General features: G+C 40.0%; 1 protein-coding gene across 3 annotated transcripts; it reads left to right on the top strand.

The window, feature by feature from the left end:
- Positions 1-316: 316 nt before the first annotated feature.
- Positions 317-23,419, top strand: rnf144aa (ring finger protein 144aa). Of its 3 annotated transcripts, none has more exons than XM_068339161.1 (9): positions 317-847; positions 12,843-12,974; positions 13,464-13,614; positions 13,905-14,009; positions 14,967-15,027; positions 16,007-16,223; positions 17,472-17,622; positions 17,883-17,972; positions 19,706-23,419. In XM_068339161.1, the coding sequence occupies exons 2-9, from the start codon at positions 12,931-12,933 to the stop codon at positions 19,835-19,837; spliced, it is 951 nt and encodes a 316-aa protein (XP_068195262.1). In that variant the 5' UTR covers positions 317-847; positions 12,843-12,930; the 3' UTR covers positions 19,838-23,419. The 3 variants fall into 3 exon arrangements, with proteins under 3 accessions (XP_068195262.1, XP_068195264.1, XP_068195263.1); XM_068339163.1 differs by lacking the exon at positions 12,843-12,974 and adding an exon at positions 4,485-4,570 and having other exon boundaries at positions 318-847; XM_068339162.1 differs by lacking the exon at positions 12,843-12,974 and having other exon boundaries at positions 319-847.
- Positions 23,420-27,838: the final 4,419 nt, after the last annotated feature.

The following is a 27,838-nucleotide window of genomic DNA, read 5'->3' as shown; positions in this document are numbered from 1 at the left end:
TTCCTTTCACTTGTCAATCATCAATCTGCTTTATTTGTAAGGGACTGATTTAGCTGTACATTGTAAAAACGTTTAATTCTTATTAGTTGAGCCATAGCACTGATCAGGTGAACAGGGTGATAGGATTTCCTATATGTATTAAATTTGTTCACTTTTATTCTCCTTTAAAAACAAACATCATGTGTCAGAAGGACGTCTTAGCACAGGAAGCTGGTATCTAGTTAAATATATGTAATTGCAGTGGTCTGCCAGCAGGGGGTACTGCTGTTTGCGAGAAGTCAGTCAGCTGGCTCTCCTTAAAGCTGCAGCGCAGGACAGCCTCTCACGAACTAATGGCGTCTCTCCAGTTCCTGCTAGCGAACACAGCCGCAACAACGGCACAAAGGGAAACACACCGCCCCCGGATTTTTTCTGCAACAAAACAGCGTCTTGTTCCTCGCTTAATTTGTGCTACGTTTGCGCCTACTGGACGTCGTGTACTTGTCTGTACTCCAGAGTAGAGCGTGTACAAAAAAATATCCTACTGTCAAGCAAAACAGAGAGTGTGTGTCAGCTCCTGCCACCCGCGGTTTGCTTATTTATCTCCGCTGTTTTCAACCATGGTTGGTATTCGTGTTTCACCGTGGCCTGATCTCAGGCGCTGCGGGACAGAGTAGCAGGTCAACCGTCGGGATCAGCCCGCTGTTCGGAGGGACACAACCTAAACATGGGCATCACCCCTTCTGAGATAACCTCCTCCTCCCCCTGCGCCTGACTGGCCTCCTCTTCGTTAATCCAATTCAGGAGATCATCTTCTCCACCGTTCCCGAGGTTACACCATCAAGACGGCGTTATCTCAGAAAGCCAGGTAAGGGTTCCATTTTTAAAAAAAAATTTAATAGAACCCAAAAAGGAGCTTTTTCACCCTCAGTGTGAGTTAGAAAATGCTGTCGCATCTTATTTTTTCCCCCAGTTTCCTCGTTTTTCAACATGCGTGCTTGTCTCCTAGCTTGACTGTTAGCCATGGATGTTTGTATTTGTTAGTGTCGTGGAGTAAAGATGACGGAGCTGCAGGTAACTCCTTTGAAATTTTCTTGCGGTCTGGTTTCACCATAAATAGTAGCCGTGGTGTTTTGACTCCAATCACGACTTGATCGGAGTGAACGACTCTACGGAGCTCTGAAAGGTCACCCACTGCCCCCCGTCCACGTTAACCAGCAGTGAGTGAGTGACTGTCAGGTGTGGATGAATGGACCTTTACTATACTGTATTATTATTTGTAATCAAAGGTTAGCAGGCGCTTGGTCCGCCTACCTTGATGTGGTTCAATTTGTGTTAAGCAAGCAAAACTCAACAAGCAAAGTACTGTATGAATCTGAAAGGTTGTGTTTCTTTTTTCATAATTGTTATTTTTAGTGAATTAGATTTAGCACTAAATGGTTTATAATGAAATGATGGCACCAAATGCAAAATTGTTTGCTCGCTTGCTGTAAAAAAAAAGCTTGTGGTTGTTTGATTGTAGGATGTTATTTTTCCACTTTCCAATTATACAAGTGTGTTTTTAGGAGTAAACCAGGAAGTGCGTTGGTTTCCCGGGTTGACTTAGTCAAATTCATGTTTGATTTATAACCTTGATTAGTGTCATACAGAATCACCTAACGTTTAGGAGATGGTTGAGGCTGAGAATGGAGTCAATCTAGGTTTGAGACACCTGTTTTGTTTAAAGAAAATAATCCATTATTCAAATTACTGTCTCGTCATTTAATCTTGTTGATTTGGTTTCATTGAGCTGACAGTGGGTATTCAAAACTTTGGTTTCAGTAACGGATTTGACACTCATGTGATAATATATTACTTTTCATGACTTCAGTCTTATACCTAAGCAACATTTCCACATTGGAAGAAGAGTTTTCTGCGTTATCTGGCAGGGCTCTGTCTTTGTGGTGTCAGGTTCCCGAGAATTATGCAAAAACTTAAATGTCATTTCAACAGGATGTTGTGAGCAGGCTTTCAGGGTGGTGCAGGTTTCCCAGCATACAGTATTTTGGGTCAGAGTTCGAGTGTTGCATTTGTAACCAGACATCATGTAAGCACTCAAGTTCTTAAATAGCTCCTGAAATTAATGTTCATTGCTCATGGAGAGTTTAGTGCCCTTTATATCCACCCTGTTTGGCTTGCATTAGGATCAGACATGGACTTTTATGAGAGCATTATGATGCTCCTGTGTGCTGTGCTTCTTCCGAATGGCTGCTTGGCATTTACAACGGTTGCCCTGGCTCCATTTTCTCAGACAGGTAGGGCAAGCATACAGAGACATCATTATGTAATAAAGGTACCAAAGATTCTGCTGACCATCTGAGGCTCTCCATGATTCAGTGTTACAGGAATGTCTAAATTGTCCAAATCAGTCAGGTTGTGCCAGTCCCAGGTAAATAATCAGAAAGAGCAGGTCATTCTGATGATACACACATTTCTAGCTCGCTTTGGAGCTGTGTGTACCCACACAAACAGACTGACACTCTAATGAGGACCACAGATGAAATGTTTTTAGAAACATGTGTCTCTGCAAGCCTAGAAACATATCTTGCTATGATTTTATTGATTTTTTTTTAAACTAATGCCCATGTACAATAGAAGATGTAAAATTAGTTTTAAGCAATGGTGGTTTTCTTTTACTAAGGCAGCCTTTTATAGATTTAGTCTAAAAATTGTGTTTTATTTCAATGGGTAAAACTCACACCTTCGTTATTCTGGGAAAAGAAAATGTATGGCTCCTAATTTGCCCTGTCTGTCACTGGTGTTCTCCACCTACACATAGAAACAGCACAGTACAGCACATTGTGACTAGTACTGAAAGTCAGTCTCTGAAATGTTGGGAAATCACTAAGCAGCAGAAGTAGATGACTCAGGAAGTCATCCACACCAGCGATGAGCCAGGATCTGGTTAAATCTTGTGTTTCATTATCTCATTTATTGATAATGTGCAAAGTTGAGTAGTGTTGCCATTAATTTAAAATGATCGCAACAGTGATTTTTAGATTTTGCCTGTCTATGGTGCGACAGAACATCGGCACGTTCAGACTACAAAAATGCTGTTACCACGTACACCAAAGGCCAAAATGCACAAATGTTTGCTCTTTCAGAGTGACACTGTTGTCATGTAAGCAATTCCAGAAACAAACTTCTGTCCTGTAAAGGTTCAAGCACCAGACATGCTCCTTTTTAAGCTTGGTTTCTGTATAAAGCACAACCAAATAAATAGAAAAAAATCTGTCAAATAGCTGCATGGAACAGCTGTTGTCTTGTTTTTTAGACACCTTCATGATTACCAGCCACGTGTTAACCATCATTACAAAGGTATTGTGTTTCCAGTGAATGCCCTGCAGTTAAAGACGTTGCATGATTGTTCAGTTGAACGCGTGGCTATAATGTAAAGCAGCCCAGCTTCTGTGAAAAGAGAGAAACAGTCTGGTTGTTACAGTTCAAATGAACTTTGTCTTTCATTGTTTGAATACAGTAATTTTCCTATTATTTGCACCTGTAAATGTAGGAATCAGAGTCTGCTGCTCGAAGTGAATTAACAGTTTAGAGTAGATAGTTGTTCACATATTTAAACACTTGTACAGAAAAGTACAAAAAGTATTCACAAATATAGGATTTGATATCACTATAATCTTCGGAATTATAACATAGTGTTTGTGGTTAAATGTGCATTTCGGTTTGGAATCCCTACTTGCCCTTGGCAGACCATAAGCTGAAACAAAAGTGGTTAGTTTGTCATGCAAACTTTAAATAGAAACCTTGTGACTTCAGTGAATGCTTTGTAATCTTATCAATACAAAAATGAGTAGTTTAATGCAAAGACTGCTCACTGCAATCCATTTAATGTGTCATCATCATTGTAATGTTCATTTTTCTCACCCTTTGGCAATGTAAAGTTACCCATATATTTGCTTTGGGTGTAACTATTGTGTAACTAACTGCTAGTGGCTATATATCCTTTGTGAGTCTGAACCAACCCAACAACAGGATGTCTGAGCATTTCCTAAAGTTTTCCTAAAGGAAAGTGGGGTCATGATGAGAAACAGAATGTGCTTATAGGGTGAGGTGATTAAAATATGAGAAAGCCCTCTGTGGATGGTAATGCAGCTTGTGTCTGCGGTTTCAGAATGGACACTGAAGCCAAAGTGGGCCCATGATATCTTGCAATGACAATCATAACTGAGAATTTCTTCCATCTAAGCGTCTTTGTCTTCCATCTATACAACTTTGCTTGTGAATTGTTCAAGTTGTTGCTGGCAATTGTCACCGTACCATGCAGATTAGGCCCTGAGTGTGTCTCTGTTTGAGGAGCTCCTTCCTCTCATGACCATAAAAGGTTCATTGTCCACTTGAGTCATGGCTGTCCTTCCATACAGCTATGTCATGTTCATTCAACCCATTTAAGTGACGTGATTCATTCATTCATTCATTCATTCATCCATCAACTGCTTCATCCGCTGTAGTGGGGAGCTGGAACCTATCCCAGCTGACTGAGGGCATGAGGCGGGGGAAACTCTGGCCGTGACACCAGTCCACCACCGGTGAATTGGTCAGTACAATTAATTCTAAGGTTGTCAAAAGTAGTTACCTTTTGCACCACTTGTAATCCTCCAACATAACAGTGACTTGGGAGGTTTGTGTGTTAGTATGTCCATCTCTCTTGTATCATAATCATGTCTTCAAAAGCACACCTCACAAACAACATACTACCATCACCAAACTATGCATGCAGTATATCATCCGAAAGTAATTTACTTCTGGTTAAATGCAAATGCACTCATTGAGTGTTTTGGGTCATCTAGCCCAAACTGTTGCTGGCAAACTATGTAATTCAACTTTACAAAACTTTACACACACAAGCAGTTTGTTGTGTACAGTAAACTCACATTCACAATTTGTACAGATTTGTACATTTTGTGTTTGTCATCCATAAGCTTTGATTGGCTCATTGGATTCTAAACTTTTAATTTATTTTTTTTTAAATTTTATATACTGGTTTGATCCCCGAAGGGAAATTAAGAATGCACACTCTAGCTACTGATTACAAACGCATGCATACATATATGTGAGTACAGGCCCCTGTATCACACACACACACACAAAGGGGCCTGTAGGCATGCAGGGGAGGTAGAGTGGCAGGCAGCTCCTTCTTTGGTGCGCCTCAAAATGAGCAATTTGTAAAGGGGACGGCACCTTGCTCAGGGGTGCCTCGGCAGTGCTCCGGAGATGAGCTGACACCTCCCACTGTCAGCTCACCTCCGGGTATTTTTTGGGGGGGCGGGAGCGGGAATCGAACCGCCGATCTTAAATCATAGGACGACCCGCTCTACCGCCCGCTTTACCACTGAGCCACTGCAGCCCCCTTGGTAACTGTCTATTGAGTCAGAGATGAGATCAACCACTCTAACCTAACCTAAAGTCATTTTTCCACATTTGAAGTACAGTATTTTGTCAAAGGAAATATTTTAGTCAAATCAGCTTAATTTAATGTTGTGCAATGTTTTATTATTTATGCAACTTATTTTTGGAAATTTTTTTGGGATGTGGATGGACAGTTAGCACGGTGTACTTGATTGGGTGAGTAAGGACTAAGCTTCTGTAAATGTGAGATTATCTGGTTTGAGATCTTAATCTCGTGATTGCTTATATTCTGATTATTTACATGTAAACACAATATCTGATATTGTTGTCGAACAACAAGTTGCACAACAAAGCATTCTGCTGATTTTTTTTTTTTTTTTTTTAAACATTTGTTGTTACTTTGGTTTAACACTCTTGACAAGCAACTCCAAACAAACCAAGCTTTAAGAAGATTTTTTAAAAATTCAGTGTTCATCTTCATCCTCTTCAGGTCAATAAAATACAAATTAAAGTATATGTAAACGTGGTCAAGCCAAAATTCACATGAAACTACAGATGCTTTGCCCTAGTTACCCAGGCATAACCACTGTCTAGACTATAAAGCAAGGACTTTGATATGCTAGGCGCCAACCCCCCCTTACGCACACACACACATACACACACACTACACAGTTCATGATGTCAAAATATATCTGGGTGTTTGTGTAACTCCTCATGGCATGGAAAAACCAGGCCTGTTACCATTCTGAGGCTGCCCTCTTAAAGCTCCTCTCTATGTCAAGGACAGATCGAGGCTGTCCCCAACTGCTGTTCCCTTCACAAAGGCATGTAACCTTTTGCAGTCAGGGATTGAGTCGTCCAAACTTGACGTCCCTCGGCATGTGCATGAAATTAATTTATAGTTGATCCCAAAAACTGATCATGCCAATAAGAATACTCTCAAGCATCTTATGTCTTGGTTTTGGCCAGTCACACGTGACTTAAGTGTTTGTTCAGGACTGCATGATCTGTATCTATGTAGGGCCTACACCCATGACCTACTTTCAGTCTGCAATAAATGCTCAAAATAGATGCTGGATTGATTTATCAGTGTATTTTTCCATGAGGTGATGGCAGTAGTATCATAGCCTATGCTGATTTGATTTCAGTTGTTTACATTCATTATAATTTGTCGTATGGCGTATACATGTAGTTATGGATGTGAATTTGCCTACGCGATATTCATTATTTACTGTTTTCTTAAATGTGTCACTGAGTTTTGCATTTGTTCTTCTTTTGGTGAGGAATTATTTAATCCTGTTTGAATTATGAAATCCATTATCAGTCAGACAACAGTTCAGTTTATGCCTTGAATACTGTTGTGTTTTTGACCATAGGGGATGGTGTTGTTTACTTTGAAATGTAATTTTTTGAACTTTTGTTTTGTGGTACTAGTAGCGTGCTGTAACTTCCTGTACATAATTGGACCTAAAAAGTTCAAGCTGAGTGCTTGTGGTCCTTCTTGTTGAATTATGTTGTTGAGTACGTATTATTAAATTATTATTATTAAAGCAGAATAACAAAAGGAAGAAAATTCTTCAATAGCTGATACCTTCAGTACTCCGCCAACTCAAACCAAATAACCAAGGCAGAAAAATTTAGCCTCATGGCTAAGAGGAAACTGTCAAATTGTCAGTAATGACCCAAATCCAAGTACTCCAGTCATTTCAACCAGAGGAGCTAATTATTATTATCATTATTAAAAACTGTGGGTTGTTTTCATGCATTTCAGTTTCAGCCTATTCAATTGTCTAGTCTATTCCAGAGTATACAACTGCAACTTGAATGTTTGTTTTACAGTTCTAGACTTGGTTTCAGAACGGTCGAGTAGAGGTTAAGTATGAATATTCAACATTAATGTTGCTTCCATGATGTATCCCAATCATGGTTTTTCCTCTTATAAAGAAGTAAACCCTCCAGCTTGTAGAATTACACTGTTTTCTAGATACAGTGGTACCTCTACTTACGAAATTAATTGGTTCCGGAAGAAATTACGTAAGTAGAAAATTACGTAAGTAGAGACGCGTTTTCCATGCAAATGCCCTAATCCGTTCCAAGCCCACAAAAATTCCGACATAAATGTTTTATAAAGCATAAAATGCATCAAAACATGTAGTAAATACATGTTACGACTAGATTATTATACAATAAATGAGAGTTGTGCATAATGTAAAAAACAAAGAATAGAGTAAAGAATAATAATGATGGTCATTTACCTTTTAACTGCTGTCCTCATTGTTTTTTGCCCTCTTTGGTTCATGCGCTCCTATCTCACGATGCCGAACAACCGAGTGAAAGCCAATCCTCCTTTTGAACTTCTCCAACCACCCACGCAATGCCTTAAACTCCTTAAACTAACTTTTGTTTTAATAACGTGTCAATTGTAGATTTCTGGCCATATTCTTTGGTGAGATCAACCAAACGCATCCCTTTCTCATGCTTTTCTATTATCTCTTGCATTGTTTGTATGGACAAAAAACTCTTTTCTTCGTCTTTTCCTCTTTCTCCGTCACTTTCTTGGGCTCCATGGCGAATACGTACTCAAAAAGTTATTATTTTTGCGCAAAACTATCAGACTACCTCACGGGTCCAGTGCCGAATGCCGAGACACTCCATAAGCACCGTTCTAGCTCCACACAGAGGTGGAGTGGCACCCCTCTTAGCCAATGGGATGCCAGGAAGATACGTAATAGGTAATAGCCAATGGCAGAGCAGCTATGAGAATGTTGCGTTCAGAAACCTGTGGGAGATTCAAGTATCAGCCGATACTGTGTTTTTATTCGAGTATCAGCCAATACTGTGTTTTTACATTACGTAAGTTGAAATTTCTTTCGTAAGTAGAGGTATTATTTTCCTGCTGAGAAATTTCGTAAGTAGAAAATTTCGTAAGTAGAGGTATCACTGTATAATTTGGAATAAATCATGCAAAATGCTGTCTTACAGTTTAGCTTTTTGTTTGTTGAACAAGCAGTGTGAAGCAGAAGTTTGTTTGAGGAGTCTGTCTGTGTCGAGCGGGAGAATTTTTCCAATTATTTCATTGTTTAAGGTAACTTTCTCCAAGAATTTAGGTAAATTTACTATTTTTATGAGTGTTGGGAACTGATTATGATTGCTGTTCACTTGGCAATCAATGAAATGAATGTATACCCCTCCCATAAAATCTATAGACTGTATTCTGCTGTTGGCATCACCTCTGGGATTCTTTGCTGTAGTCTCCATACCCCTGCCCATCGAATGTCTGAATCTAAGTTTCATGTTTGTCTGCATGCACGTGTACAAACCCCAGCCACGTGTGCACGACTACCGTTGTTTGTGCACATTTTCTCCCTCATCTGTTCAGCCTGTTTGTTACCTTGCCCAGCGGGAGTTTTTTCTCAACGAGGTAACAAGAAGTAATAGCAGGCAGTGCAATTGAGCTGAGGGAGTTTGGAAAATTGGCGGAATTGGCATGTTTCCACATGTTTTCTCTGACTGTAGATCTCTTTTTATTTGATTTTTTTAATTTTTTTTTTACCTTTTTGTATGTCTCGGAGAAAGCAAAAGATTTGACAGAAATGATACTTAAAAACATCTCTAATTGGCAGTGAAATGTAGGGACTACCTGTGGGGGAAGAGCGGTAAGAAGGAATACAGGAGAAAAGAGGGCAGACAACAAGATCACTAAGATTTCATCTTCAAGAAAGGCCATAATGAAAGTTAGTCATTTATTTTCATATTTCTTTGAGTATTTGTACTTTGGACATTCACCAATCATAGGGTGAATATGATGCTTTTTCTAGTTTTGCCTAAACTAAAAATTTTGGGTGACTTCTAGTCAATACGTGAATTTCAAATCAACTGGAATCTCATGCTATGTAAACATTTCATTTATGGAATTCAATTACTGCTCCAACCCCAATGAGACAATAACATATTTATTGTATTATTTTTTATACTCAAGACAGGAACAAGGACCACAGTAAACTTGAGATTAGAGTAGATTTTGCTGATCTGGTCAGGTAAAGGTTTTATCCAGTTATTTTTATCCAGTGAGCTCCTGTCATCATTACATGCTTCTCAGTACATTAATTCAGCGGCAGCACCAATGTCCTGAGATTTCAGGTAGAATATAATCAGAAATGTCCTTATTCCAGTCTTGTCTTCATCCCCAGCTGAACAGTCTTTTATTCCTCATCCTCCATCGTGTTCTGCTTGACGCGTCTAATTGGTTTCCAACATTATTATATAAATCAGCTGACGGACAGCTTTATGCAGGTGTTGAAAGAGTCTGTCTGCATTTAAGTGTGTCAGGGGATGAGTGAGAAACTGTGTGGGCTGCTTGTCAACTCCCAGATCAGCTAACAGTTGCTATCGGCTTTCTTTCGCATCGTGAGCCATAGGTGAGGTATAAATAGGGTCTTACACAATGCTTTGATGGAGCATTACATAAACAGAAAAAAAAGTCAAATCAGGAGAAAAGGGAGCGCTAAATTTATGTTTCCCCACTTAAAATATTTATGATGGAAACAATTGTTGTGAAATTAAGTAGTTGCATTGATAGCACTCGTAAGTCATAAGTCACCTTATGACTTATGACACTGTTTTGACTTATGACTTTGGTAGAATGTTTCTGCTATTAAAGTAGCAGGAAGTTGATATCTAGACTAAATGAACTTCTGCTTCACATTTAATTCAATGTGTGCACTCCTCACCAGCAAAACAAAAAAAATCTTGCACACAAAAAAATGATGGTTATGATAGTAATGATCTCATTGCCATGGTAGGGCCTGGGCTAATGGTCTTATTTTCACTTATTTACAGCCACAAGAGGCTTAAGAGCACCTTCCCATCGCTTGAAATATATATTTGTCAGTCCACTGTTACTGAGAAAATACTGACTATCTGGTTAATAATGCAACAGAAGGATGGCAATGCACCACCTTTTCTCATGAAAACTCATTTTCCCTGCACCACTCTTTCTCCCTGCTTTTTTTTTCTCCCCTCAGGCAATCCCTACAAAACAATTCCATTTGTCCCCATCGACCCATCCTGTCAGCATTTGAACAGCTTTTCTGAAGTCTGGCAGGAGAAACACTGAAAATAATTTTAAACTACTGCTTTGTGTCGTGTGAATTACTCTTTAATTTTTTTCTCACCATGATAATGGAAATCAACAACTGTGACAACAGCACAAATATAGACGAAGATTGGTTTCAGCCATCAAGTCATCCGCTTTGCATTTATCCCTGGTGAGAATCTGGATGTCTCCCTCCATGAATTAAGTCCATCAATCTGTCATGTTTTGCTTTCTGCAGCATAACTCAAAAACTGTCTGATATTCAAAAAACAACCAGGTATGGAAGCAGTCTCTGTTTACTACGTGGAGATTTCTTTTTGTTTTTCATTTTTCCTTCTCATGGTTACAATTTTGCTTCAGGGTCATTCTGATGGTTGATTTTAGTGGTTGGCCTGGTGCATGGAAGGCAAACTGTCAGACTTTGTTCACTGACTAGAGTACTAGTATCTTTGAATTCATTAACCACAATCACTGAAAAAAATAAAGGTCAGAGACAAAGCACAAACAAGAAATGAAATAAATTCTAAATAAGTGTTTACTGCGTTTTCATTGTTATATTTGACAAAATGGACTTGAAAGTTAGAACTGAATTTTTCGAAAGATGGAACGCTGCATCGATATTTTGCTAACTACAGGCTCTATCTCAGTTTCTTATATTTTTTAAGAACCTGAGATAGCCATAACTTGTAACTAATTCACAAAGAGACAAGACGTGGATAGTGAATCGGGTGGAGCTGAGGACTCTCCCTTGAATAAGGAACACACAGGAATACTGCTGAGCTATTCCAGACGTGTCACATAAATCATCACATTTAAATTTAGCGAGCTTCTACTCATGCATTCAATCCATCAGCAATTTTCTCACAAGGTTTCATCGCTGGATTTTCTTTGCATACATTTTTGCCTCCAGCTCAGCCATATTGTACATAAATAGGCTCATCTGCATACCTGGACAGCCAAGTTTGATTTAATCATTACACTGGCTGAAATTGTTTTTCTCTTATTCTGCATCGCTGAAGCTCAGAGCACTACCACACACACTCACAGGGTCAAATTCATCCTTGGATCCATCATTAGAACACTTTTATTTGAGTTCATTATACGACTCCCTGGCCAGCACTTTCTGGTCAGTGTGATGGATGAATCCCAGGTGATGTCACTGAGTCACAGAAGAGATCAATTAAATTAATCATCTTTTCCATTCGCTTCATTTTCTCTTCTAACCTTGTATTTACATGATGATACGATAAAGAGGTGCAGGAGGTGCACAAGTAAATCGAAAGAAAATGCATTTGGAGAATTATTCATACTTGATCCTGTGACCAAAATCTCATCTCTAACAACCTTTGAATTTAGTTACCTGCTGAAAGAAATAAACAGACATGTTTTTTATGTTATTGATCTGGCCTGTTGTTTGCCTCATGATCTTGCCCGTTGTTTGCCAATTAAATTGATTTAGACATCTTAAATGGCATTGTTTTAACATGATTAAAAAGATAAATCAGTGATCTCTATTAATCTTTTTGTCTGTGTTCAGATGCTTAATGAAGTTGTGAAAATATGATGCCATCTGGCTGCCAAAATCCTCAACATGTATTGAATACATTTGTCCAAGTGATGAACCTGAAGCTAGCCGTCTTCCTCTGCTGTTTCATCCGTGTCAAGTAGAAGCAGCAGTTGAAGGATATGAAGAGTACATCTCATGAGCTGCTGTCTCTCATCAGTCACACATTTCCAGACTGTCGTTTTGTAGCCTCCCTGAAGTCTCATGACAATCTTTCTGTCCTGTTTACACCAATGAGCACCAACTGAGATGTCCTTGGCAGAATCTGTATTAATCAGCATTACAGGAAGAAAAAGGAGAAATTAATTTTGAGATAAAGATGTATGGAGGTGAGACCCAATCATTTTTCTTGAAGGTGCCAGAAAAACTGAAGCGATTGAGGTGTTAAACGCCACCATGCATGGATTGGAACTAATTTAATGAGGATGGTTAACTTGAGAGATATGGAGGTTCTGCAATAAATGAGTTTCTAATGAAGAAACAGATCTGTGTCTCACATTTCACCTCAGACCAAAGGCTATGGTCATATCCAGAAATAAATGATTTTGTCAACATATTAATCCTTTTTTTATGTTGTTAATCTGGCCTGTTGTTTGCTTTCATCTAGAACGTGAATGAAGGTCTGGATTGGTGGTGGAGGAGAAGGATGAAATAACTTTAACATGCTGTTAAACAAAAAACACACAGTGCTCCTCTCTCTGGGTAACACATGTCTCCAGCATACACACCACAATCTCGTTCCTTTGCCATGTGTCTCTCCCTGTCGCTCCTCTACCGTGCCGCCCCCCCTCCTCCCTCCAGTCGTCTTTAAAGGTCCTCCTTCACCTAGTTGCTAAGCAGCACAGTGAGAGCTCCAGTGTTGACTTTGGGACTGCGGAACTCCTTCCTGATGTTCTTTGCTCTCAGCAACAGGGGAAGAAGATTGAGCAGAGAGTAAGAGACAACCTAAAATAACCCTGACTCACAAAAGTGTTATATCATCCCAAGTGGAGATTTGAAGAGCCGAGGTAGCTAATGGCTACAGAATTTCAGGAGTGTTTTTTTTTTTTCTTTGTTCCTGACTCACGCTATTTGGCCTGGAATAAAAAAGAGCCTGGTTGACAAGAGCTGGTAACATTCTGTTTACAGCAGGCCAGTCTGAAAAAAAGGTTTTAGTCTGTGTTCATACTGTGTTTATGGATGAAACTATTTTGTTTGGTTTTATTGTGTCACAAAGAATAAAGCCTGTATAGTACTTTGAGTTTATTATGTAGATGAACCAAACCAAATGGAGCCTCATCTGCTCTCATTTCAAGGTTTTCTGTTATTATCAGCGGGATTGACAGCTTTTCCCATGCACTTGTCTTCATTAACCATCTCACCTCTCTCTGTTTCTCTCTATCTCTCTTCCCCATCTCTCTCCACATTTCTCTTTCGTTTCAGCTCGGTGGCGGTGAAGATGACCATGGCACGGTACCGTCCAACGTGGGAGCTGGCCATGGATCCCCTTGTATCATGTAAGCTGTGCCTTGGAGAGTTCCCGCTGGAGCAAATGACCACCATCACACAGTGCCAATGTGTCTTCTGTACACTGGTGAGCATGACACTCCCGGAACGATGAACCATCAGTCAAATTCATAGAATAGTTTTTTTGTTGTTGTTGTTTTTAACAATAATCTGTTTAGTTCAAACTGAGCAGCACTCAGATCAAATAAGTTAAAATCTCCCTTTTAATGCAAACAGATTTAATTTTGAAGGTTTAAACATACACAGCCACCCCTGTCTCTGTTTCCGGTGCTTTCATTTTCATTTTCCCCCTCCAACTACCTAATGGCTATTGAACAAGGCTAATGTCTTAATTGTCTCTTTTCTTTTGCCCCACAGTGCCTGAAGCAGTATGTGGAGCTCCTGATTAAAGAGGGCCTTGAAACTGCAATTAGCTGTCCAGACTCTGCCTGTCCCAAAAGAGGACACTTGCAGGAAAATGAGGTATCGATGAATAGAATTCGATCTTTTTTGCACAGATTGTCAGTGGATGAATTTGGTTTTTTTAGGTGGTGACTGGTTGCCGATATTGGGACCATCTGCTGCTTCTCCTTACGCTCATGAACATTTATAATAATGTCCAATATGTCTTGGTTACATAATGGGCAAGACTGGAGGAGGATTTTTATCAGTAAATTGATTTCCAGAAACAATGGTGGCTTTTCAGTTTCATACACTGGTGTATAGATTTTAAATACTGCATGTGCATTTAAAATGTCACGACTGCTAGACTGCTGATACTTCTTCTGGAAATGAAAAACATGTTATATCCACAGATCATATTTAAATATAATGAACCTATTACACTCATATGCAACATTGGACTGTGCTCACCATAATAATGAGTGTGCATATGCCTTCTTTGCTATCAGAGGTCAGTCGGAGGGCAAATCACTCCTCATCCTGCGAGCAGTTTGTTAGTGTCACGTGGTTTCTGTGGCCTGAAGGCAGAGCGGTTCAGCACCACGGCCTTCTGTTTCTAATCAGTCAGCGTCATGGGATCTCAGTGGAACCCAGGCCACTCATGCCAGACAAACAAAATGGGCCTCATTCCTATCTGCCCTGACAGCATTCCTTCACCTTGTTAATGATGGTTTTTTTGTATTTTACAAAGCCCCATTGATCATTTTAGTAAATGAGTAAATAAAATGAGTATATACTGTAAATCTTGCTTTGCTGAATGTGCACTTTGAATTCATCCTGGTAATTATGTTCTCTTGTTCTACAAGTGTGACAAAAAGCACGTTGGAAATTCTGATCTTGAATGAATTTGAAGTTGATGTTGTGGTAATGATATTTTACTTACCTTCAGTATGTGTCATTGCTCCATGTAGCTTCAGGCTATAAATATGCACACTAACCTGCTTATTTCCCTCCCACCTATATTCCCCTCTCTCTTAGATTGAATCCATGGTAGCCACAGAGACAATGCAGAGATACAAGAAGCTTCAGTTTGAAAGGGGTAAGTGAATGCCTCAGACATGTTTTCCGAGCATAATGTTGCCATGGCAGCTGTCTAAGCAGTGCATTCAGGGCACATGCCCATTCAGCCGCAATCGGCGGCTCCTCCGGGAAGTTATTAGTCTTCCCCAGACCGGGTGAGAAGAGCTGAAATATGTAATTTGTGGGTGCACCCCAGGGCATCTTACCAGTTAGACCGATACGATAATCCTCACCCAGGAGACATCTCACCCAGATTCGAAACACTAAAGAGCAACGGCTCACGACTGTGTTTGCCTGTTGTTGGAGAAATTAGAAATTTGACTTGGTGGTGCGAATACAGACACAGCTCACTGATTTTGGGCAAAAATCTCTGAACATGGTTCCCTGGGGAACATGATAGATGCACGATCAAATCCTTCCATCAAAAAAACGAAAAAGGCTGGATAAAAAGGATAAATATATGTATTGATAATAGAGATGGGCCCTGTTAATGGTTAAAATCCTCAGACTTAGTTTCTGATGCTGCCTGGATAGGGACAGTCGGCTGTGTCATCAAAGTTCCATATTTTTCCGGCTGAGCCAAGACATTTGAAATGTCAGCTTGGAGTTCTTGGCAGAGAAGCAGCAGGAAAGAGAACGGACACAAGGGCAAGTACATTATGCTATGTACTGAAAGAGAACATGCAAAACACTTCAGTCATAAAAATAAAATATCAGCAGGTAAATAAACCTTGAAAGTGTTAAATTATATTTGTATTTATAAGAAAACTTCTAGCGATTTCAGCCATGCTCCACTGCAACCTTGGAGATAGCTCTTTTTTTTATACTGATGACATTTTAAAAAAAAGTAATCAAACATTTTAACGATTTCCCCACACACGTGCAAACTACCTCCTGATAAAATTAAGTGATTGCAAAGTCTTTCCTTGTGATCTGTGTTAATTAACCACATTAAAGAGCTTCTGTCTGTGATACTGGTATTTCCTGTATTTAATCAGAGGTGCTGCTGGACCCATGCCGGACGTGGTGCCCTTCCTCATCTTGCCAGGCCGTGTGCCAACTTAAAGAAACAGATTCTCCGGTGCTGCCCCAGCTGGTCCAGTGCTCCGTCTGTGCCCTTGAGTTTTGTTCGGCCTGTAAGGCCAACTGGCACCCCGGGCAAGCCTGCCAGGAGAGCAACCTGCCCATCACTTCTTTCCTACCAGGGGAAAACAGGTATCAGCTTTCTTGATGTATTTTGTTGCTCGAAGCAAAGATTTGGCATATGACATTTTGACAACATCTAAGGGGCATTTTTGTACTTTTTCATTCATAATAAATGGATTCACTAGAAAATAGTTTCATTAATAACCACTGGTATAAAATATAAAAATTTGTTGGTCAATTTTTTAATCTCAACAGTTTGATTTCATTATGTGAGTAATATACAAACTGCTAGTAAATTATGTCAAGGATATTTATATCAGGATAATTTTATTCTACATATAGGCACCTTATTAGACTCATAAGTTTTATCTATGGTCCGTAACCCTCTGTTTTAGCCCAATGGTCGTGGACGGTCTGTGGCTTAGAAGGCTAAATGAGTTTAAATTAACCACGCCTTTTTTCAGGAAGTGGGCGTGGCTTGGGTTTGCTGTGTTTTGCAGAGAAGTGTTGCTTTCCTGGAGGAGGCATAAAGCGCACCATGACATCATAGTTGGTGTCAGTTATATGCTTGTGTGTTAGTTTGGAGCAGATATTCAGTGTATTCTTAAATATGGACTGGAAGCTGCTTTTTCTGATCATCGTCCAGAACTCCAGCACCAAGTAACTGGCAGATATAAAACAAGCTGCTGAAACTAAACTGAAGTAAAGTGAGCTGGTTATTCATGTAAAGGTTACAGGATCTTCCTGTTGGAGTAGAAAAGGGCTATCTGGAGACGTGCGCCACTGACCCTTTTCCTGGTGATATCCGCTTACTCTGAAAACGTCATTAGCTCTTCAGAGCTTTCCTCAATCTGTGCAGGTTCAGGATCGAGTTCAGAGGCTACAGTGGAGGGAGGGAGAGGGTATTAACAGGTCAGTTCTAACTTAAAAGAGCTTTGGCATTAAGGTTGTCTCTCAAAGCTGGGTTCGGATTCTCCCATACAGCCAAAACATGTTATTAATGTTATTAAGGCTTTGTGGCCAACAAAGACCCCAGGGCTCCTCTTTTGAATGCTTTTTTGACCACAAAGACGATTGTCCTGAAGGACAGTAACAGGCTTACCTCCATATTTCAGGAGTTAACTGAAACAAAAGTAATGGAGGTAGATAGAATAATAGAATAAAAGTATGGGAGGGATTTCAGTACCATTTAGTGAATGATAGTTATTGGACAAGAAGATATCTGGCATCTTTATGCCAAAGATTATAAATATTGATTAGTGGGTTCAAGCCTTGCACCTTTTGTAAAGTGAGCATCGATTGTGTCTCTCTCCCCAGCACCTCTTTTTATAAGAACCAAGAGGATGACGCACCGATCAAGCGCTGCCCTAAATGTAAAGTTTACATCGAGAGGGACGAGGGCTGTGCACAGATGATGTGTAAAAACTGCAAACATGCCTTCTGCTGGTACTGTCTGGAGTCCCTGGATGTGAGTGAGACCTTCTTTTCGTAATGCATTGATATGCAAGGCAATTGCGAGCTATGTTATGCCCCCCCCACTCCTTAAAATCCATATTATCTTAATCGTCTTTGCACACAACAGTAAAGTCATCATTTGTCTTCGTGACACATACCGATAGCTCTGGAAATCAGTTTAACCTTACCTTGATATTAAGACAGAATAAGATGTTTGTTTTTGTTTGTTCAAATGCTCCAGCTTTATTTGTATTGCCTGTTTGCATATGGCAGGATGACTTTCTCCTGATCCACTATGACAAAGGACCATGTCGAAACAAACTGGGCCACTCCAGGGCGTCCGTTATCTGGCACAGAACACAGGTGAGAAACCCACCTTCCTCCCCCTAATGTCTCCCACTCAAAAGAAGCATGTGGACATCCACGTGCTCCATGCATGCCTCCCTTCCTTCACTTAATATGCTACTATTCCGTGACCGACTTGATAGCACAATAGGAAAAGGGTGGATTGCTCTCATTGCTCTTACAAGTATACTTTCTGCTTCTTCTTTTTTTCTTTTCTTTTTTTAAATAAATCTCTTATTGAACACTTTCCACTCAGTTTAGATAACCTGGGACCTTCTTCCTTGGTAAACAAATGAAATTAATTCAATAAGTGACACAAAATCAGTGGCATCTGACGCTTTTTTTTTTTCTTCTCAGTTTCCACATTTCTGCTTAATGTCTTAGCCAAATCGTCTATTCATGTATGTCCTTTTGTCCATCACACACAGTGGCATCTGCTGCCCAGCGGGGCAGGCTGAGTCATATGCTTACCATTCAGCTGGTGGAGGCCAGCTCACCTTTTACTGCCTAGTGTCTTTGTTTTTACTCGCTTTACTCCCCTTCATTCCTTCACATCTAAAAAGCCTCCCTTCACAAATACAAGATGTTCCAGAACAAGCATCTACTGTATAAAAACATGCATTGTCAGCATCTGACAGCAAGTGTGTATCAGCTAATCTCACAATCAGTTACCATTAAGGCCATGACCTGAACGTGTTATAGTGTCACCAGGGTGCACTAATCAGAGTAAATTCTCCCTGACTGTATTCTTCTACAGCACACTCTAACACTGTTTGTACAGTGCAACATTTCCTTGTTAGGTAACTGGCAGAAACACGTTGGTGATTGACACACCTCAAAGATTGCTCTTGAGCAAAGCAGGAGGAGCTGAGCTGCATGTGATTTCATGTAAGATTGAATGATGCTGCTCTGAAGTTGCTAGTGTCTGGCGCCCCCTTGTGGTGCTTTTACAAACTTTACATGGTCACAACTGGAGGGTTGTATCAGTCAGTCATCTTCAGATTACCACCGCCATATCCGCGGGTCACGGGGAGCCGGAGCCTATCTCAGCGGTATAGGGCGTGAGGCGGGGGACACTCAGGGCACGACACCAGTGCACCGCGGAGCCACACACAGACATACAACCATGTGCACACACACTCATTCCTACGGGCAATTTGGAACGGCCAATCAACCTGAAGCGCATGCTTTTGAAGGAAGCCGGAGAACCCGGAGACAACCCACGCAGACACAGGGAGAGCATGCAAACTCCGCACAGAGCGGGACTCGAACCCAAGCCCGCCGTGTTGTGTGGCGGCAGCGCTAACCACTACGCCACCGTACCACCGAGTTGTATCAAATGAAAATATATACACACACACACATATATATATATTTGAGATAATATTTGCAACACTCCGTTTTTGTTTTTTTTAGATGCTAGATTAGTTAAATTATGTTAATTAGGATCATTTCACATTAAGAGAATTTTAATTTACTAACAACAATTACAAATGTGCGATCTTTCCGACCTTTAATTCTGGGACAGTTGCTGACAGTTAAGAAGTTACAGCTCAGCCGCTGAAGGTGTTTCGTTTTGAGTCATATTGCTTCATTTGACTTAGATTTGCTGCTCTCATATGTTTTTCACTACAAACTGCTGATAAACATTGTTATGTAGGCTGACATCTCTTCATCTGACCCCTACAGCTACATGCTACTGATGTACGAAAATCATTTCATGAAATTTACACATTATGTTATATCCACAGGTCGTGGGGATCTTCGCTGGTTTTGGGTTGCTCCTGCTGGTTGCTTCCCCTTTCCTCCTCCTCGCCACTCCCATTGTCCTCTGCTGTAAGTGCAAGTGCAGCAAAGGCGACGATGATCCGTTGCCAACCTAAGGACGCCGTTGTAGGTTCAGCAGAGAGCTGCTTCCACAATGGGCCATCGGTTTTTCTTTTCACTCCTTTACGATCTCTTCCTCCCACCAGCTTTGAGCGCTTCTTATTTTAAGGCTGAGCCTGCACCAGCCCGGGTTGCATCGGGATCCATCACTCTGCATAAGAGGCACGGGAGGAAAAAAAGTGACCCTACACCAAGTCATGATGCAGTGTGAGGTTAAAAGGTCAGAAGAAGTGACACTTGTCTAGGGGACCACTGTGTCCACGTATGTGAGACGTTGGTAGTTTGGGGATGTGGAGGACGTCTGGGCTGCTTTAAGTGGGTCTGAGTCATGGATTACCGTGGTGTGATAATTTGTTGGGTTATTACAATTAAGGTTAAAATCCAAGGTGAATGCTTTTCTCTTTTATTGACAATATTATGCAGGAGCTATTTAAGGAAGAGCATTCAACTTCATTGCTGTTTCGTCAGATTGTCGTATGCAACAAAAGCTTTTTCCCCACCACCACACTGGCAGCGTAGCTCTACGGATTCAGTCTGTAGCATTGGAGTTACGGCAACAGGAGTTCGGCAATCATTCAAGTTGCACACGGTGTCATTTCTGTGACACGTTCACGACTGAAGCAGAGGCAGGAGGCAACCATCGCTCTCAGCCCAATGTACAGCACGTCCTCTTGATGATGTCACTGTTTTATAACCTGTTGCTTTAAATTGAACTGTGCTCAAAGTAAAGTCTATATGTTGTACTTATTGAGTGTTTACCCAACCTGTGAGGTACACCTGTTAAAGGGGATTGCCACTCAAATGGAAAAAATATATCCAGCTATGTTCTATTATTGACTCTCAGCTTGTGTTTTATAGCCAAATGTTCTTCTTTCTTTTCTTTTTCTTTTTTTGTTGATACCAGTCCTTGAGTCACCCATCTCTAGATTTGGACTCATCTTTGGTGGTGGTGGGTGTGGGTTCAGGGTGGGTTTCAAGAAGGATTTATAAAGTTGTATCAAGACATGATCCAAATTGAGTGGTACTCCCCTTTAAATTCAACATTAATGTAAAGTCTACCAGAGGACTTTGGACCCACATGTTGTGAAACCATTTTTCATATGAGATGTCATTCCTGTTACTGTCAGTCCCCAGGTGGTGTAGCCGCATAGAAATGAATAGCCTTAAATTGAGAGTAGCCAAATTCAGGCCTGTGCATTAAAAAGAGTCCAAATCAAATCCAAATAATCCCAGGGAAAGCATGTTTGACATTTTCAAATATTAGTCAGTGGATCCCTTTATATTAAGATGATACTATGATGTCATTCATATGCCACCCTGTTAATTGCCATATTGTAAAGAACAGCTAATTTAACTGTCCTAAAATGTTCTGTGTGACCTGGGGCCTGTATTTCGTAATCCGTTTATGAGCCGGAGAGCTGATCCACATCCACGCAACCATGCCAATGTTGATCTCAAGCTCAGTCGGGATCAGATCTCCCACTCTTACTTAACAAATACCAACTGGCCCAAATTGCAAACTTGCATATGTTAGTGGTCAGTGTCAGTGGTAAATACATTGTTTGTTAGAACCTCCAACAGCAAGCGACTTTGTCTTGCAGGATGTTAGAAAAGTCTTTGGTTTAAATAAAATCACTGAATGTTCCATTTTTGGGTACACAAGTATGAAGCTGCTCACCACTATATCACTTTATCTATGCAAGTTTGTACATTATCATTTGAAAAGGCTGTCAGTGGGTTATAATCAACGGTAAGTCATGGGTAGGTTTAAATTTCTGCAGAATGTCAACATACTTGTAAAATACGTACCACTATTTTAATTTTATCAGGGAATTATTCTGAAAATATCCACTTTAGTACCGGTTATCTTTGTGTTTTAGCTATAAAGCTTTAATGTTTTTGAACTTGGGAACCAGGACAGAATTTGGCCATTTCTTCCCCTAAAGTTTTTTTTTATGGGGAATCTTTTTTTATTCTTAGTCTTTTATTATTGAACAGCTTTATAAAACCATTTGTCTGTGTTGATGTTGTAACATTTTTATCCTCCCTTTTCATCCTACAACAGTCTGCAGAATCAATTCTGCTACCAGGAATAGCCATTCTAATGTCATGAATAATCCAAGTTACTACTGCTTACTTGACCCTCGCTTCTAGCATCATTAACGACTGTTGATGTAGCATGTCATAAGAAGAAATTTAAAAAAAAAAAAGATCAATATCTAACAACAGTAGCCACTCACCTTTAGAGTTCCTTATCTATCCTATGTTAATTTTGTTTGAACTCAGTTGTTGCACAAACACGATCATTTGACATCTAGTCTGAGCTCTAATTTTACATTTAGTACTTTCTCCAAAAATAATTAAGTTCCTCACCTTTTGTTGTTATGACAATCGTGCCAAGTGGATTTCCTGGGAAGAAAAAAAGGAAACGGCTGTGTGTGCATTTTGACGATGTATCTATAATGTTTTAAGTTTTTACAGGGTGGAAACTATTTGAATGCTTTATGTAAATGCCACACTGTCTATGGGGTAGCATTGTTTTACTTTTTGACGTGTTATGTGATGTGGGTATGGTATGGTGCCTGCTGTGTTTAATGGAGTTAAGCAGCTGAAGTCAGAGTTGATGCACACGGTTTTCAATTTCATGTATCAGGGTTGTTGAAATCATCAGGACACAAATTCCAATAACAAAAAAAAATGTTGAAACCAAAAAACCAAGAGAGCCATCATGGCACAAATTAAAGTACAACAAGATTATGGCTACTTTCATTTTATTTTATTTTTCATTTTGTTTTTCTTGCTTTTATTTGCTGCCACTACTGAAGAGGTAGATCCTGTATTATGCAACAAAAATAAAAGGGCCAAACAGCAAATATTGCAATCACTGCAGTGCCACATTGCATAATGGTTTTTCTGCCTATATAACCTCTTCAGCAGCAAAAACGGCAGTGTAGTCACTGGAATAGAACAGCTTGGCTGACTAAAGGGCTTGCTTCTATGATCCGGCCGGCGAGTGGGAAGCAAGACAACATGTATTTTACAAATGGATCAATATCTACTTTGCAGCTTTACTGAGATCAAGCTCTGTTACGAGCAGCAGTCTATATTTTATAACCTGTTGTGTCGAGATGAAGCTGCATGACTTTTCTCTGACTTATACATGTTAAATATTACAATACTGTATGTAGCCTCTCTTGGAAATGTAGGGTTGTCACTATCACTGATTTCTTGTTCTTTTTCTGTTTTGTTTTTTTGAGGGGGTGTTTATGATCAGCCACACGTGTCTCATAGTTAGTGGTTTTTTGCATTGTCTGTTAAAGGAGCCCAAATCTTCAGGCCTTATGGGTCAGATTATTTTCTTTTAGTCACTTCAGAAAAATTATACTTGTTGAAGGGAACGGTGTTTGCGACTCTACACAATGTGTTTGGTTTAGGAAGTCACTGGAGGTTAACCTGGGTTATTAAAACATATCAATGTCATATTTGCATCAGTTCTGTACAACTTAAACTCAGCATTGCATTATATCTTCATTTTCACTAACACTGTGACAACAGGTATTAAAAGTAGTTTTTTGTGATTGTGCTTCCTTCATTCACATGTGATTTATTACATCTGCATGATAAACATGCTCATAAGTCATAATGGAGCCCATTTAATTGTTAAATGGCTCCCTCTGGTGGGAAAACATATTTCTCTACTGTAGAAAAACAATACAGCAGTTACACAATATAACTCCTAAATATATAATTTCTGAAAATGAAATAAACATAGTTTTTGTTAATCTGGTATTTGGCAAAGAATTTCACTTAATTTTCGCTTTGTATTTTTATTTCATGGAGGAAATGAATAAAAAGCTTAGATGTGGTTGAGATTTCCAATCAGTTTTAAAAGATCAAAAATATCACAATCATAGGGGTTTGATTTACCAAATAAACATAGCATTCCAGAGATTTTTTACTAATTCTCTGAATTGATCCCGTGAGGCGGATTTCTCAGATTTTATTCCGTCAATGAGCAAATAAGAAAAATATTCTTTTATGGGGGGCAGGTTCCGCTTGCACCCTTCATATTCCCGGCAGCTCCGTCTTTTCTGTTTCAGCTCTCTGTTCATCAGACATGTGTCAAGCCTTTTGTTAAGGTCTGCCAAAGAACAGGTTGTGCTCTCCCTCTCTGCCTTTGTGTCTGTTTTCTGCCAGATGTTGGATTGGAAGCATTAACAAGACAACCCGGAAAACAGTAGTCCAAATGCTTGATGAAATATCATCCCCCGCCAGCTGTTCTGTTTTTGGTTGTCTTTCTACCAATCACTGGGCTGGACCATAGGAAATCACCATCTGTGGGCATCATGGTGAGAGTTTATGGATGAGTGTTAAAGCTGATGTGTTATCTCAACTAAATGAAGTATGACACAAAGAGTGAAGGGACACTGAGATGGAAAGATAGATCACCTGGGTAACAAAGAGCTTAACCTGACCAGGAAGCAAAGAGCAGAGCTCTATTGCAAAGGCGAGGGGGCGGGATGAGGCAAGATGAGGCCTTTGCACCTGCTCTGTATTGAACACAATGTTCTTCTTTTGCCTGTGCTGGCTGCAGGCCGATTGGACTTATCTGCTATGGCTTTACCGTCCAACATGATGGTGCCAAGTCCTCTTCCTCCTCTCCATCAGCATCCTCTGCTGCTCAAACTCATCAGTCAGTCAGAGGTCTAAATAAAAGAAACTATCCCATATGTTCAAGGAGTCTGAAATTTTTTAAGCCTGTGGTGTATTCATATCAAAGCTGCTCCTGAAGTCTGACTGGAGCCGATCCCAAAGACATTGGGCAAAAGACAGGGTACACCCATGACATGTCACCAATTCGTCACAGGGCTTCACAGAAAGACATCCATTCACTCCCATGGGTAATTATGAGTCACCAATTCACCCATATTGCATGTTTTTGGACTGTGGAAGGAAGCCTAAATATTCCTGAGGATAAGCCACTCTGCAGAGGAAAGACCTGGCATATGTGTTGTCTAAGAAAGTGATTGGATGCAAGTATCTGCTTTGTTCATTTAACATAGCTTAATTTGTTCTGTGATGAGAACAAGTGAGTAATGAAGGACATCCAGTGACCTTTATGTAAAGTAGTATGTACATGCGTCACAACTATTATTACGATAGGCTTGAGTTTAATGATATACTTTTGCCAGAAGAGGGAACTAAAGTGCTGTAAATACTACAGTCTACAGATGATTCACTCACTGGCTTCTAGTACACAAACACTGTGACATGTTCTCAGTATGCAAAGAGTGAAGTTGCAGTTCTTTTCCGAGATGTATTCAGTTTAAGCCCCCTTCTCCTGCACGATTTTGAAAGCTGCCACATCTGAAGTCAAATAGATGAAGGATTCATTCTTAACGTGTGTGTGTCTGTCTGTTTTTCAATATAAACTGTATGTAAAGAATGTGTGCATGTACATACTGTATGTGCGCATATATGTATGTGTATAATTTTATGTGTGTGTGTGTGTGTGTGTGTTCTGCGTGATGTTTTCCCATTCTACTGATCATTATTACAGAGGTTCTTCAGTCCTGACATGTCACGCTGACAGGCAGTGTTTTGCCCTGCTGAGGAAAGAATAGACCAAACATACCTGGACATAAAAAGCTCAGGGCTGTCTGTCAGCTATCAGTAGGGGTGGGGGGCTAATAATAGGCATGTGCATTCACTCATAGTTCCACACACAATACATAGAGCTCTAATTGTGACCAGGGGCCATTGAAATCAGCCACTGTCTGACATAAGATGACAAGGTCCCGTGTCTGATCCATTTAATCCCAGCATGCAGTTGTTGTGCTCAATGTCCCTTAAGCCTATGACATCTATTAGCGCTCATTAGCATCCTGTGGTTCAGCGAGAAAAGACTCTGTCCTGTCAGATCAGTAACAAGGGATGTTCAGTACTTACTGATGTTCTAACAGTCAGTCCCCTCCTGACATCTAATGGGAGATTCAAGCAAACATTTAGCATCCACACAGTAAACAATTCTGGAAGTTATTGAAATATACAGATTATAGGACATATTTAAAAAGAGAAATTTAACTTCTGAGAGGAAAGCCAACATGTTCATTTTTTTGAAGGATGGTACAACAAAACTTAAGTGTCTTTTTGAAGGCTTGTAACCCAAAAGAAGAATCCTACATCTAAACGGCAACTTATTGTTTCTACAACTAAAGTACATTTCAAGGTATGTTAACTGAGTATTTACCATAGATTTGTGTTAAACAAAGTTGGAGTTTAATTTTAAGCAAATCTTCCCAAAATGTCAAATTACTCTTTTAATAACTACAACGTCTCACAGCCCTTAACCATACAAATCATTAAATGTTAGTTGTTAGTTGATTAATTAATTGGATGGTCAGCAGATTTCCATAAAAACTACTGAACAGATTTTGAAGAAGCTTGGTGCGAGGTTGGTTTTAGGGTCCCATTTGATGTCAGTCCAGATAATAGGAACAAATATGTTAATCCTTAGTGAAAGTATGTGCACGACTGAATGTTTGTAGTTTGGGTGGGTCCTTGTTTTAGTTGAAATGACAACAAAATTCTGCATTCTATGGTAGATCTTACTTTATTCCATGGGAAATTCAGGAACAATATTGAAGAAAAAAAACTTTCCCAAAATGTTAAAGAGATTTAAAGACAATTTGTAAGAAATTATGTGGATTCAAAACAAAATTTGTTGGAGTCTATTTTGTATCAATACTTTTTTGTTTTTTTGAAGTTTCATGGAAAGCGTTTGAGAAGACCTTTTTACAATCTTGCTGACAAACCTATAACACTATAGGCAGACATAATTCAGTTTACGCAAAAGTACAATTTAATTAAGTTTCACTAAGCTGTCCTTTTCTGCTGATTTACACAAGGCAACTGTAAAAGAATCCGTGAGTGTCAATCAGCAGTCATACTGTGTGTCATCATATCTTCAGCTGTGCTTCTCTTTCCCTTCAGCTAACCGTGCAACTTCATAGAATTCTCATGCAACTGCTTCCTCCAGCCTGTTCAACAAGCCCTGTATTTGTCTTCCTCCTCACCGTTCTCCCACGTAATCCCTAACTCTTGCTCTTTTCTCTCTCGAGTCAATGTGTGTTAGTTTGCCTTGGGTCCTTCACCTGAGCCACCTCACCTGGGCCTGTTGCAGCCGTGGGGAAAGTAACACCTGTTTTCTGTCACGGAGACATTCCTGCAACTGAGAACTACACATTCTCCTATAAACAGGCTTCGGTTGATTGTGATACTGCCATTACCTGCGGCGGGAGGGGAGAAACGAAGACAGGTTTTCAAGTTCTATTTACATTTGTTTCAGCAAGGAAATTCTTCTTTTTGAACAGATAAATCGTTTTTTTTTAAACACCTGAGGCTACAGTAGAAAAAAAATACTTTTATTTTTGGAGATGGAGCTGAATCAATTTCCAGCCCACTGCTCTTTATGTAATGTCAGTCGTGTCTTTTAGTTGCTGGCAGTTGATGTGTGTTTGATTAGTGAGACTGGAACCATCATGTACCCGAGATGACGTACTGTACTGAGCCCCTGCTGCACCCACCGCCACCACAGCTTCCAGCCATGCACCTGTTCCCTTACCCTCCCCTGTCTCTCCCTCACACACACACACACACACACACACACACACACACACACACACACACACACACACACACACACACACACACACACACACACACACACACACACACACACACTGTCGATGCCTGTGGTTTCAACTTGGCTTTTTCTCATTAAAGACTCATGGAAATTTGACAGCTTTTGACAGTGAAGGTTTCCACATAGATCCTGCCGTAGTGACAGAAATCCGACAGCTTGATGATAACTGCTGCCTTATGGCTGAAGCGCAGGTGTCCCTCATGGCTGATGACAATAGGCAGCTCTGAGTGATGGGTGTCTTTGATGAAAAGTTACAGAGATGGAGTAAGTGTGCATGCTGGAACAGAAACAA

The sequence above is a fragment of the Antennarius striatus genome, chromosome 17 (assembly GCF_040054535.1).
Source record: "Antennarius striatus isolate MH-2024 chromosome 17, ASM4005453v1, whole genome shotgun sequence".
NCBI classification, from domain to species: Eukaryota; Metazoa; Chordata; class Actinopteri; order Lophiiformes; family Antennariidae; genus Antennarius; species Antennarius striatus.
The sequence above is the reverse complement of the archived record's forward strand: the minus strand, read 5'-3'. Positions and strand labels throughout refer to the sequence as shown.